Source organism: Pogona vitticeps, chromosome 1 (genome assembly GCF_051106095.1).
Source record: "Pogona vitticeps strain Pit_001003342236 chromosome 1, PviZW2.1, whole genome shotgun sequence".
Classification (NCBI taxonomy): Eukaryota; Metazoa; Chordata; class Lepidosauria; order Squamata; family Agamidae; genus Pogona; species Pogona vitticeps.
This window is the reverse complement of record NC_135783.1, coordinates 70,604,047-70,618,040: the sequence shown is the minus strand read 5'-3', so window position 1 is coordinate 70,618,040 and position 13,994 is coordinate 70,604,047. Positions and strand designations below refer to the sequence as shown.

Here is a 13,994-nt window from a genome sequence, read left to right as displayed (position 1 = left end):
CTTTGAGATGGCTATGCCATGAAAGTCCCAACTGGTTTCTCCCCCCCCCCCCCAATAAGTCTTTGTTCCATTGCATTCCTGGTCATTTTCTGTAATACATGCTACTCGTCTTTCTGATGGCTTTAACATATTACTGGAAATTAGAACTCATAATGCAGTTTGACATTGGAAAACTGGTTTCCATCAGTGAACTGCAGTTAAGCATCTGGTGAATTGCTCTCCACATATATGATATGCTGTCTCTTTGAATGACTGGTTTCTGAATGACATGGCATTTCTTGTACCTTGCTGTAGAAAATCCTAATATGGCAGAAAAAATGTGTGTTTATTTTGTGCACATTTCTGCTTATGTAGTTCAGTTGCATTTCTCCCTTCAGGTTTCCTATATGATCAGAGCTGGCAAGATGTGTTATTGAAATCAATTGTGAATGAACAAACTGCAGGGTACAAGTTGGACAGCTTTTCACAATGAAAGATGTGAAGAAACACCCATTTAGTCACCTTTAGAATCTGTCCTCATAACTTTAAGACAATACTTGGTCTCATACTTAACCTATTCATCCTCTGCCTGTGCCACCTCTTTCAGTACTATTCATGTGGAATTTTTTTTAATGTCATAGTGTTCAGAATTACAGAGGTGTCATGACCCCTCTGGTGGCCATTGCTTCAGCTGCTAAATGAGAGAACCTGTATGGATTAGGTGAAAAAGGAGGTTTCATTTTTTAAATGTTAATCTGCATAAGACATCTTTCTATTTCATAGGGCATTCTTGTTGATGTAAATATGTTTGAATTAACAAATTGAGGAATTATAAAACTCATATATACATAAAGGAGGCAGATATATGGCCCTTTTGTTTCTGTTCATCATATATGAGGACAAATTGATTGTTAATTTTTAAAGAAATAATGTTGAGGCTTGCCATAGTCACCAAATTGGCCTTCTAGTGTATTTTGAAGAAGTTGGAAATGTACAGTATTTTTAATAGGTTTTAAAAATTATTATCAACATTATGTATGATGAATGTTTGGTTGGGCAAAATATTCATTTAACCAATCACATGTTACTTGTCTTGTCTTTTATCTATTTTGGTGCTAAGACAGCCATTTATTTTTATTTTATGTGTTGATTTCCATGACAAGAGTCTAGTAAAATGATGCAGGCTTTATTTGGCTAAGTGAAGGGAATTAGAACATACACTTTTCTTCATTTCATGTTTGGCTTGGCTTATGTTTCAAAAAAGCAGCTGTTTCTAGGAAAAAACCTCAAATTAGGATGAAGTGGACAAGCAGTTCAGAATTCAGCAGCTTTATACAAAGAGGGTCTAAGCATAGTAATTTTGAACTAGGAGAGTTATGACTGCATTTGCTGAGTAATTTGATTACTAAAATGCATTTAGCCTTAGGTTCTGTTTAAATGGTTTTGTTGACTTGGGTAAGTCTTTCAGGAGGATTTGAAAGAGATACGGATGTGGCAAGATTGTGCTACAGTTAACTGATACAATAGTAGATGTTATTCCTGTTTTCTTTCTTTTCTTTTTTTTAAGCTTTTAGATTTTTTTAAAAAAAATCTTGCCAGATGTACCCTTATGGGAGATAAATGGGATTTGTTTTGGGTAATTTCTGACACAGTATGTTTTCTGTTAAAAAACAGAAAGTGATTTTTTAAAAATCTTTCCTCTCTCACAGAGCACCTGAAATTCCTATCTAACGGTTCATGAAAATGGCCATTAGTGTGAGTGGTTTATATAATTTGTGTGATTATACTATAATTTCAAATACAAAGGACAATATAAAATGTCCAAGTGAAACAATTCCTTACTTGCCATTATTCTTTGCAACTTCTAGAGTGCATTTCAGATTCTAAATTGTATGTTTTCCATTGCGCTTAAAATGAATCAGATGTATTTTTACTTAATGAATCTTTCTCCTTGCATTTTGAAGTAAAAGGATAATTCTTTTAGCTAATTGACTTTAGTACCTAAACCACTCCTATGTATAGAAAGTAGATGCTGTTGACTGTGACCAGTTCCCTGTGTTTGAATATGTATCCTTTAAAGCAGTAGTCCCCAAACTTGGACCTCTAGATGTTCTTGGACTACAACTCCAAGAAGCCTTCACCACCACCTCTGCAGGCCAGGATTTCTGGGAGTTGAAGTCCAAGAACATCTGGAGGCCCAAGGTTAGGGACCACTGCTTTAAAGGACTGTCTAACCTTAAGATGCAAGTTGAAGTCCCCACTGAGTGTGCAGTGAGCTGGATAACCTTCTGTTGACCTGTCTCACAGGGCTGTTGTGAAACTAAAGGGGAGGGGAGAAGATGAGCTCAAACCTTTGAACTGATTTAAGAATGTATCATATGGGCAGGAATCCTCTTGCTTAGCATAAACCACAATGGAACTTTTGGTCTTTTCCTCCTTGGTAAACAAAGTGTTCTGATTCCTGAGGCACACACATGTTGCACATGCATCCCCCCCCCCCAAGAATTGCAGCATGGACAGCTTGTTCAACAGTGAGGAACAAACTGAACATAATCATTTAACTTATATTCAGCAACAGGACTTCAGTCATAATAGTCTAATCAGAATAGCTATACAATAAGCTCTGCAAGCACAGTTTGCCCCCTCTTTTTAATACAGCTCTTCATGCTCCCCTTGAAACACAGTGGTATCTTTGGAATTGAAGATGCTTTTGAAGAATCTGTAATTGGAAGGAAAAAAAGATATTGATGTGTGCATTGGCATGCAAAAGGCTCAGTGGCACCCACAGCCTCAGTATATTTCAGAAGCTGTTAATAGTTCTGCAGATAGCTGGACATAAATGAAACAGTAAGCTTAGTTGCAGGGCTTATGACTCTAATATAGAGAGTGTTAATTACATGCAGTTAAAATATGTAGATTGACTGGGGCTGTCCTGGTTATGATGCATTACTGATGTCGCTCATGGCCCTGATGAAGTTGTGCTCTTCCCAGCTGCAAGCTTTTGTTTGAAATATGTATATTTTGAGTAACTGAACAAGATACTAATGCTAACTTGAATACAATATTGTTTTGGCACAATTATTTTAAAAGCGCATGAAAATTAAAATTGCTTAGAATCCTTAAGGGAAATTGAAATGCTTCGAGTCATTAATGATTGTGGCAAGGTGAACATATTTGATGCAAGCAGAGTGTCAGTGTGAAATGATGAAAACATGAATGAACACAAGATATTTGACAATGTTCTGAAAATGTTATGTGCACACTTTGTCTGGGAGGAAGTTCCAATTAAATCAATGGGTGTTATTTTCAAGAAAATGCAGCTCAGATTGTGCTGCATGTTTGCTGTAGATAGCAGGTTGTTTAACATTCCCTGCATTTAATTGCTAAGAAAAAATATTGTAACCTTTGTTACTGGATTGCTACAGTTCATTATTGTACGCAGACTATCAATTCTGAGTTATTCCTGTTGACCAACGTTTGTTACTACCACCAGTATTGAAAAACATTTATTACATCATCCTAAAAATTTTGCTTAAGGTTAAATGGCAAGAATGGTAATGAAATGTGTAGCAGCATTTTTTTCTCTTTCAAAGAGTATTTTAAATCTGATACAGTTATAAGAAATCCTCTTTTTATGACTCTTTTAAATAACAGTAATAACTGTTTCTATACGATGGAATTTGACAGATGCAGGTGCTCCCTCTCCCCAAAAAAAGTCTGCTGAATTCAGAAGCATTAAAGCTTCATTGTAACCGATCTATTATTCATGTTTGCTTTCCTTTACTCAGGTGTGAATTCCAGAGACTCTTTTGAAGTCAGTGGGAATTTTGTTAAGTGAAAATCATTAGTAAGGTGATTATTAGTGTAATTCTTTTTTATATTAAAAAAAGAGAAAATTGAATGATGTAATAGACTTTTGTATTTTGAACCATAAACCTCAAATATACCTTCATTTTAAATATGAAATGAACCTACTCCTTCTAATAGCATTGATCCTGAAGTGCTCTTCTACAAACAGAAGAACTTCCTGCTGTATTAGGGCCAATGGGTATAATTTCTCTCTCTCTCTCTCTCTCTCTCTCTCTCTCTCTCTCTCACACACACACACACACACACACACACACACACACACACACACACACACACACACACACACATCACTCACTCACTCACTCACTCACTCACTCACTCACTCTGATAATCCAGTGGAGATTCCAGTGGCCAAATGAAAGAAAATTTGTAGTAATTTTTATCAGTTCCCTCTGTAGACTCCTGGGCTCTCCTGCATTATCTGGGAAGGTTCTCTGCCATTAGGAGCAAATTTTTAGACAAAACATAATGAATGTAACTGAAAGACGGAAATTGGCAAAAACTATAATGACTTCATTTACACCGGGGGTGGGATCAATAACTAGAACACTAAGAAGGCTATAGCTGAGAATGAATGTTTATCCAGTATGATCAAAGTTAAACATGTTTCAAGAATCACATATCAGTTACCGGTTGGTCATTTTTTTAGTGGCCCAATAAAGTTATTACCTATCGTCTTTGGAGTATGTCAATTAAGCTATCTTAATACTGATTAACTTAAAAGTGCTTCATTTGGCTGGGGTTGCGTCTGTTGTTCTAATGCACTCTAAACCATGCCAGGAATCAGTTTCTGTTATTAACTTACTACTGAAGATGTTATAATACATTGCATAGCTAGCAAACCTGTACTTCTTTATCTAGAGACTAATAAATTTCATTACAATGTTAAATGTTGCCAGTGAACTCATAGTAAGAAATCAAGTTTTTTTTTACAGTAAATACAGGTTGCAGAGGATAAACTTTTTTACAACTGCATTGTATTGTAAAATGGACTTGGCTTTTAAAAAACAAAGCAAAACTCACTTCTTCCATAGAAGGCAATCCCTATAGGACTCAATTAATCTCTTTTGTTTCCCTCCCCCTTCTCTGCTTGGCCATGGCCAAGCTCAAGCTATGCCATGCAATGTGCTGGGCCCTCACCCACATCTAACATTTTATATATTTAAATATTTATATACTGCACTTCACCAAAATTGCTTCTAGGGTAATTTATTTTTGTAAATCAAAATTGATTCTAGGGTGATTTATTTTTTAAAATACCACATCATAACTGATCTACCCAGTATGCACATATGCATATTGCTTCCCGCTTTTTTTTTTTTTTTTTTTTTTTGCTACTATGTCAGTCTTTGTGCTGTTTTTGTATTGTAAATTAGAAGCAGTAACCACAGTAGAGTCCTGATTTACCTTTGACAGTGTCATCTACTTTGGGGCATTTAAAAATATTCCCTGAAATTACTTTAAGGGCATTCCCCCTCCCCCGTATTTGACTTGTTTGCACCTACAAGCCATTGACTTTCCTTCATCTGTAAATACTTTTAAAACAAACAAGCAAGCAAAAAACTGCAAAGGAGGCAGTAACCATATTTTCATTGTTTTGTGCTTGAATCATCAAGTATTCTGTTGGAAAGGAAAATTTGCAGGTACTTCAGTGGGTAAAGTGAATTAATAGGGAAGGATATATTGCATTGTTATATAAAATGCCACTTAAAGATTTTCCATGTCTATTAAGGTTTGACTTCTGTATTTTCAATGACTAGCTGTATGTTTAAGAGGGCCAGGCAGAGTGCTATTGAACAATATATTTTTTTCATAGCACTCTGTTGTTTCACCTTTGAAGATTCATTTTACTAAAAGGAAACAATTCCAGATTCTGCATGCTTTTCTACATATTTGTTGAATTTTGCTTAATATGTCACCCTAGATTTCCATGGATTCGGAAGCATCGTTTATTAACTCATGCTGTGACCTTTGACGTTTCAGTCCTGTGTTGTGCCTGCATTCTGTGTGACATCAGGAGTGTGTGTGTGTGTGTGTGTGTGTGTGAGAGAGAGAGAGAGAGAGAGAGTCTTAATGGGTGACATACGTCTGCTGAATCAGCCTTTTCTCGTCCTCAAAATTAGAAAAGCAGGTGTTAAGTCTCAGTTTTGAAATGCATTGTTATCTCTCGGTGGCGCTTTAGAGACCACTCTGCTTACCCACCAAATAGCCAAATGCAGGCTAATAGCATGTTCAGGCCATTGAAGCCTAAAATCCTGCTAATTCTTTCCCGTAATGAATAATCTCCAGTTTCAGTGTGTGCATAGACTGCAAAAGATCTAATTATGAGATACATAGTGTCAGTGGGGTAAAAATAGAGCTCAGAATTAGAGGGCATAGAACATCTGAATAGTTCATAGATTTGTATTTGCACGGTGCATCTTGTGTGATTTTTAAAAATAAATCTGTGCAAATACAAATTTTTTACTCTGTGCAAAAGTAAAAATCCTTGGGGATATAGATTGTCTAGGAGGAAGAGGAATGGATTGTCAGTTCTGCTTCGAATCAGGTATTTGCAGCTCTTCATGGCTTTTAAAGATGCATTTGGTTAACAAAATTGCTTAGAGTAAAAACCATAGTAAATGTAGTAGCATGAAGGGATGGTTTGGGTAAAAACCCAGTCTTGATTAGATTTCATTGAAACTTTGTAAAAGACAGAAAAGCAATCCAAGCACAAGTGTGGCTGAAATCTTGAATAAATTGTAATGAATACTAGAGGATTCAGAATGTGTTAATCTTCAAGCTGCATGATTATTTTGTGTTGTGAAAGGTTAGCTTTTCAATTGCAAGCCTTAATTACTTTTCAAATGAATATTTCATAACAGTTATTTTTTCATTGACTATACAGCCACATGCTTATTTTATTTCTTATGTAGAAGACATCCGTTTTCAGTAGCTTTAAATTCATTTAATTTTTTCCTTTCACTCCCACTGCTGTTGCTGCCTTGGAAGGATTAGAAAATATTCATAGTATTTCCTGATGGGTGGCTTATACCATAAGAAGAGAGGCATAACTTTTAAAATCCATTTTCAGTGCATTTTTGCACCAAGCTTTGCAGGTAGTAATCTTGCACTATCTGAATATTTGGAGGGCCACTTTAGCAATAAATGGTGAAATTCTGAATCTGTGGGGGACTGTGAGTGAACTTTAATGTAGTACAGATGCTGTTAGTTAATATTTACTTAACATCAAGTGTGCAAGGCTCTTCACAGAATTGAAAATTCCCAGCTGTTACAACTACTGACTTGTAATGCCTTTACAGTTTAGCAGATCTTTTCAAAGTACACATAAGCTCTTGCATGCCTATGTTGGACATGCATAAGGTAGCCATTTGGATCCTAAAAATACCAAACTTCCTTCTTTCTTTCTTTCTTTCTTTCTTTCTTTCTTTCTTTCTTTCTTTCTTTCTTTCTTTCTTTCTTTCTTTCTTTCTTTCTTTCTTTCTTTCTTTCTTTCTTTCTTTCTTTCTTTCTTTCTTTCTTTCTTTCTTTCTTTGTGTTTTGCCATTTTCTAGACCAGTGGTTCTTAACCTTTGTTACTCGGATGTTTTTGAACTGCAACTCCCAGAAACCGCAGCCAGCACAGTTGGTGGTGAAGGCTTCTGGGAGTTGCAGTCCAAAACTCCTGAGTAACCCAAGGTTAAGAACCAGTGTTCTAGACTATGGAGAATCTTTTTGCTGTTGTGACCAGTGCAGATTACTGAATTAATGCTGTTCAGATCACTTTCAGCAGATGATTGTATTAGGGATACCAAAGCAATCAAATAGATGCAGCTCCTACAGAATGTGCATTAATATTGTTAGCTCTGCCAGTACTGTTGGTGGAAGACAGTGGGTAATTTGTTTGTTATTTTAAAAATGTCTTTAGTTTGAACTTGCTGAACAAAATCCTATTGCAAAATCTACGTAATTGCAGTTGTGGAAGTACATTTTACAGTTTGCTAGTCATCTGTGGCCTTGTAGCCAGATGGGTCATATAGAAGTCAAATGAATAAATAAATAAATATTTCATGTGCCTGGCTGTGCAACTGTGTGTGCAACCAGTTGCACAACTTGGGCATGTCTGAGCACAAAACGGACAGCCAGCAGGATTATGTGCATCATTTGTAAAATTTCCAGCTGATACTGCACAATACCAACAGGATTCTAGATGTGGATGTTAATTGAATTGGGTGCTCCCCGATTTTCTCATTATGTGAGAGTAAATTATTCCCAGTTCACATTTTCAGTATTTTAATCACATTCTTTCTTAGCTGTTTCTTCTAAACTGAAGTTTCCTCTTCTTTTAAATCAGGGGTGATGTACCTGTGGCCCTCCAGATGGTATTGAACGCCAACTTCCATCAGCATCAGCCAGCATGGCCAATGGTCAGGATTTACTTATTTATTTGTTTTATTTATGCCCTACATTTTGCCCCGCCCCCAAATGGGACTCAATATAATTAACTGGCACAGGCTTGCTTGGGAAAATACAGACTTTTGGAAATTCTAGATCCAAACTGGTTAGGGATTTAGATGTCATAACTTTCAGTAAGGTAGTTGCATGCACATTGTTAATAGCCCTGATAAACAACATTCATAACATTTTGGACTGGGAATGATGGAAGTTGCACTGTGGCAACATTTGAAAGGCCAGAGTTCTTCACCCATGTTTTAAATTTTCATTCAATTTGAGGATACTTTAGATATCTGATAATTCTTACTGTACATTTTTCCAGTAGTCCTTTTGTTTGCTTGGGATGCCACCCATCATCTACACAGTACTGTGATGCAGAAAACTGCATGTGAAACTGTAGTTTTTATGCCACCATTAAAGTTTCAGTGTCTTTCTCCAGCATTAGATCCAGAGATACTGATAAAATAACAAGGTCCAGGAAGCAGGGGGTGTGGTGTGGCTGTGTGCTATATATTACGGATTTGTTGACTGCTAGAAATGGAGCAGGTAGTGGAGCAATCACTGCATGTGATGTGACTTTGGTCTACGCTGTATGGAAGCTTATATTATACTGAACTTTCTTCCACCTCCTTTCCACTGGTAGTGGTAATTTTGGATTTGACAGAGAATATTTGTTAACATAGTTGACGGTGAGCAAAATGAGGCTTGTTTAGCTAAGGTCTTCCTTGCTTCAGAGATGTAGCTTATAGATGGATCATAGCTTGATTTTAGATCTCCATAATGCAATGTTTCGTTAGGTCTCCAATACACGTGACTGCTCACACTGAAGTCTCGTTGAGCAATTAATTCAGTACCTAGAATCTTTATATTGGACTCACTCAGTGATCTGTCACAGTTTGCCCCAGTCAGGAGGTTTGTGTGTACTGAAGAAACCACAAGGATCTTTCATATGTGCAGATGCCTTTTTTATGTTTTCCATCATTCTACTGTTATAAACTACTTCTTGGACTATTTCAGACTCAGATATTGTATTTCAACAAAATTTACAATATAGTCGTAAAATGGGTTATTTTTTCTAGGGAATTTGAGTAATCTCTCTTCATAGTTCTGTGCTAATGTTGAGCTTAAGAGCATTTTCTTTCCCTGCTGATTCTGCCAAGCGTATCCCCTTGGCTATAGTTTTGCTAGTTAGTAGGTAAGGAGACTGATAATCTTGTTCATCCATTAATGTACATTATTGTTTATATGAGGAAGCATTTGGCTAATTCAAAACCTTAGATGTGAATCTAAAGTTTCATTTTGTGGTGGCAAGATGTGACCAGTAGCTCAGCAATGTATTTGTCACTACTCAAGGTCAAAAATCAAATAATTGTTGTTGGTCTCAGGCTCTTCCATGACCAAAGTGGAATAATTATTAAATTCCATGCTGTCCACTGTCGCGTCAGGAGAGCTATAGCTACCTTTACCTGTACTTCATAATGTAGTTGAAGACTATACTTGGGGTTGGATGGTATTGCACTCCCGCTCAAAGTCCAAATGCACACACAGCTTTGAAATTCTTTTGGACTGGATGCTGCCTTGAGAAATGCTTATGATAGGAAAGCCAGCATTGTGTTTTGCTAATTTAGGTAGGTGTACCAGCTGGAATTTTATCTGGAGAAAGCTGACCTTGTCTCAGTAATCCATGGCAAGCGATGTCCAGACTAGGAATACACTCTTACCTGGATCTTCTTTCAAAGACATCTTCAGCTGGTATGGAAGGCAAATGACTTAATATTGGTGGGAGCTTGGGAATCAATTCATGTGATAATTTTATTGCACCACCTATACTGGTTTAGCACACTTGAGAGTCCAATTTAAAATGTTAATTTAATTTTTAACATTAAGATAAGCAATTTGGCTACAACTTCTGGGACTGGCTACATATTAAAGCAATTATAACCATTAACCACACAGCTCTAGAATAAGTTGCCACTTGGGCTCTTCCAGTTTTCTATGCATGCCTTTAGAAAAGCTCTAGGAAAAAAGTTGTTTTCTATGACTTTCTTGAGTTGTGTTTTTTGGTGGTGAATTTTACATGTAATTATTTAGTATTCTTAAGACTAGAGATATATTTATGATGATCACTGGCATCTATTGATTTTGATTGTTGTGGTTCTATAGTTTTATTATTGGTTTTTATAATGCAAGATGCCTTGTCACCTTAAAGGTGGTCCAAAATATGTAAACAAATAAATGTATTATGTACATATTTTTTTCATTTCAAATAGGAGAGTTGTGATTAAAATTGTAACCAAGGCAAATCATATAAATCCCCAAGACAGACTTTTGTCCACTGACCAATTCACAGTTTCCTTTACAGTATTTCCTACACCTGCATCAATCACTCATTCTCAAATAGGATGTTTAATGCTAGTGACTGGTAGCATTCTAGGAACAATTTGAGTAATGTTAGGAAAGCACACTTACTTATACTGAACTAGTTTAACTAGAGAACCTAACTAATGAAGGTTCCCTTGATGAGTTAATACTCCTGCAATATGTTAATCAAGAATAATGACAAAGTATAAAGAATTGACGACATCCCATTCTTGATAATATGACACAGGGAACATTTGGGCCTTACCTTTTAAATAGTGTTTAGGAATGGGTGTGCATTGAGTAATTTGATTCAGCAGGTGCCTATGTCAAGGGAAGCAATATGTTGTCCTGCTGTTCAGAGATCTCTTTGTATTAAGAATAATCTATTAGGCTTTTGAGGTTCTTGGGCAAAGTGGATTTTAGCCCAAGGCATGCCCTTAATATATTGAAAATTTTGCTGTAGTGCTGTTGCTTTGCCACCACAGCTTTTGAACCTCAAAGAATTTCCTAATGCTATAGAACTTGAAGAACAATAATGGTGAATGATTTTTCTTCACTCAGTATTAATGTCCATTTCCTTTCACACTAAAAAGAAAGTACTGAAAACTTACATGAAGTGAATTCAAGTCAAAGATGTTTAACATATGTGGAAGAAATGAAGCTTAGATTCAAGCAGTGATCAATGAAGTATATCCCTGTATGATCATTACTGAGTAATAAAGCAGGATAGAAATTATCACAAGAATGTACGTATATGCAATTCATCATGCCTTTATTTAACACTACTGTTTCTTGCTTGATTTCCTTTTATTGTCTTCTTTGTTTTATACATTTTGACCCTATATAGTCAGATATTCTCCTTGTTTTTCTGACACTTTCCCCCATTGTTATATAATATTGAGCTTTAAGCATTTTGTGGGAAATCTATGCAGCAAATACCTCAAAACAATTTTAATGTTTTAAAATATCTTATGTAGCACCTCCTTGGATCAACATTTATAACTTTTGCTTGAAATATTCATTCCTTGTATATCAAAATGCTGCTAACTTCGCCTACTGAGAAATGAATTGCATTAAAAATAATTTAATTAAAATTTCAGCATTATAATTGAAAGTCCAGCCAAGCTTTTATATTTATTGCACATATAGAAAAAGACACAAAACAGAATTATTTGCTTTGGTATTGGATGAAGCAGTAGGCCTTCTAAACACAGTTTTCAGCTTCTGTTTTTGGCTCTCTGTATACGAGATTCTGTTTTTGGCTCTCTGTATACAAGATTCTGTTTTTGGCTCTCTGTATACTCGTAACTGGTATAAATGAAGAGAAACTTTGCCATTGTTCTGCAAAGGGAGTGCTCTGCCTCTTCTTGAACTCGCAAGTACAAACAATAAGAATAGTATTAGTAGTAATAATGATGCTACAAGTGTCTCCTTTGTGCTTACTTGCAAGATCTAATCAAATTTCCTGTATTTCATTTCCACCTTGTCTCTTTCTGCTTCATCCATATGTGTTTGGATAAGGAACATTTACCATATTCTTGTTGCTACATAAAGCCCTTCCTATGAGGAGAGCAAGCAGTGAAGATGAAAAAAATATGAAATCAATAAGTACAAAATAAAATATGTTGAGAAAAGAGGAAAATTAATGTATTTCAAGTTACAATAAATTCCTTCTTGGGATTGTTATTTTAAAAAAAAAAAACCTCAATAATAAACATGGTTGCATAGTGCCTGTAAAAATCTTTTACTATTGCTGGCTTACAGAATGTCCTTGTCTTTTGTAGGTGATCTATGTAGTGGGGAGTAACAGTGAAATGTTTTAACTCCATGGGTTAGTTTAAACATATACAGCATTTACACCCCAGCGCATTGTTCATTTTATTTCTCTCTGTTTTTCTCCCCAAAATAGTACTCAGAGTGGCTGATAATAAAACAGACAAAACAAGCACAGATTAAAAAAAAAAAAAACAAATACGATTAATTACAACAAGCAACTCAAAAAGCATTCAAAAGCAAATCCACATCTGATTCTAAATATCCTTTTGTCGTAACCCAGCTAAACTTCCTGAATAAAAGGGTATTTGCCTGAGAGTATATAAAACCAGAAGGACCAGGGCGAGTCTGGACTCTGTTGAATTCTAAAGCCAGCAAGCAGTCACAAGTGAAGAATTCCCCAGTCTGCATGCAGCCACAGATAAAGTCTTCTTAAGTCTCCACCAAACATCTCTTTGAAAGTGGAAACATGGAAAGAAGGGTTTTTTTGTGAAGTTCTGGAACACCTAAGAAAGCTTATAGGGAATAATGGTATCCTTGCGTGGATTGACACTGTAGAAGGCTTTATAGGTCATGCCTCAAAACTGGCTGGTGAAGCTTTTGCAAAAGGGGAGTGGCATAATCCTTGCTAATTTTTCATAGTAACCAATCTGAACACTTTTCAGAGGCAGCCACATGTAGTTAGTCACAGTATTCCAACCAGTGGTGATGTAACTGAAACATGCATCACTATGGTCAGAGCAGACATCTCAAGGGACAGATACAGTTGGTGCAAGTCTCAGCTGTGTAAACACACTTCTGTGTAAATACACTGCTGAAATCTGAATATCCAGATTCAGGGTTGTAACTAAGAGTACATCAAAACCATGGTTTTTGAGTATAACATAGTTCAGCACAGCTTGAGTACCTTTTGATTTACTAGGAATAACTACCTACGTCTTGTTTGATTTAAGATTTAGTTTGTCCTCATGGAGCCTATTACTGATATCCTACACTGGTTTAGAAGTAAGAGTCCTGTGGCACAGCTTGCGGTATAGTTTTCTGCAGGCTGCAGCCCATGTCATTGGTCATGTTAGTCTTGTGCTACAACAGACTGACATGACTCCCCCACCTCAGTGTTTTTGGTTTGAAAATGGAATAGATTCCTTAGATTTAGATGGAGAGGAGAGAGACAGTGGGGTGTGTCGTCAGGATACAGAAGGCATCAAATCTCAACACTCTAGTTAATTCATCCAAGTGGTTTTACAATATGAAGAAAATACCACAGTGGTGAAACATGGCACTCAGACCAATGTCTATGGCATCAAAGCAGACTTGGTCAGTGGCACTTACCGAACTCACAGCTACAAGAATTACAAGGGGTAGTATAAACACTAGTTGCAAGTTGCATCCTTAAAAAGTGGGCCAGAAATATGCCATCATAATCATCAACAAACACTCTGAAGTTCCAGCAAAAAAGAGCCCAAAAAAGGGACATATTATTTATTTAAAATATTTGAATGCTACTTTTCTCCTCAAAAGGATCCAAGGCATCTTATAATGTTAAAAGAGACAATATTAAAAGCTAAAACAATAAA

General features: G+C 36.2%; 1 protein-coding gene across 7 annotated transcripts in view; it reads left to right on the top strand.

The window, feature by feature from the left end:
- The window catches only part of ARID1B (AT-rich interaction domain 1B), a 475,555-nt gene that overhangs the window by 169,804 nt on the left and 291,757 nt on the right, over positions 1 to 13,994 (top strand). Inside the window, exon 2 of one of the 7 annotated variants that reach the window (XM_072994956.2) lies at positions 8,183 to 8,255. The exons of the other annotated variants lie outside the window; for them this stretch is intronic. Coding sequence (XP_072851057.2) covers positions 8,208 to 8,255 — 48 coding nt within the window. The 5' untranslated portion in view covers positions 8,183 to 8,207. The remainder of the gene's footprint in view (positions 1 to 8,182; positions 8,256 to 13,994) is intronic. 7 annotated transcript variants of the gene reach the window in all.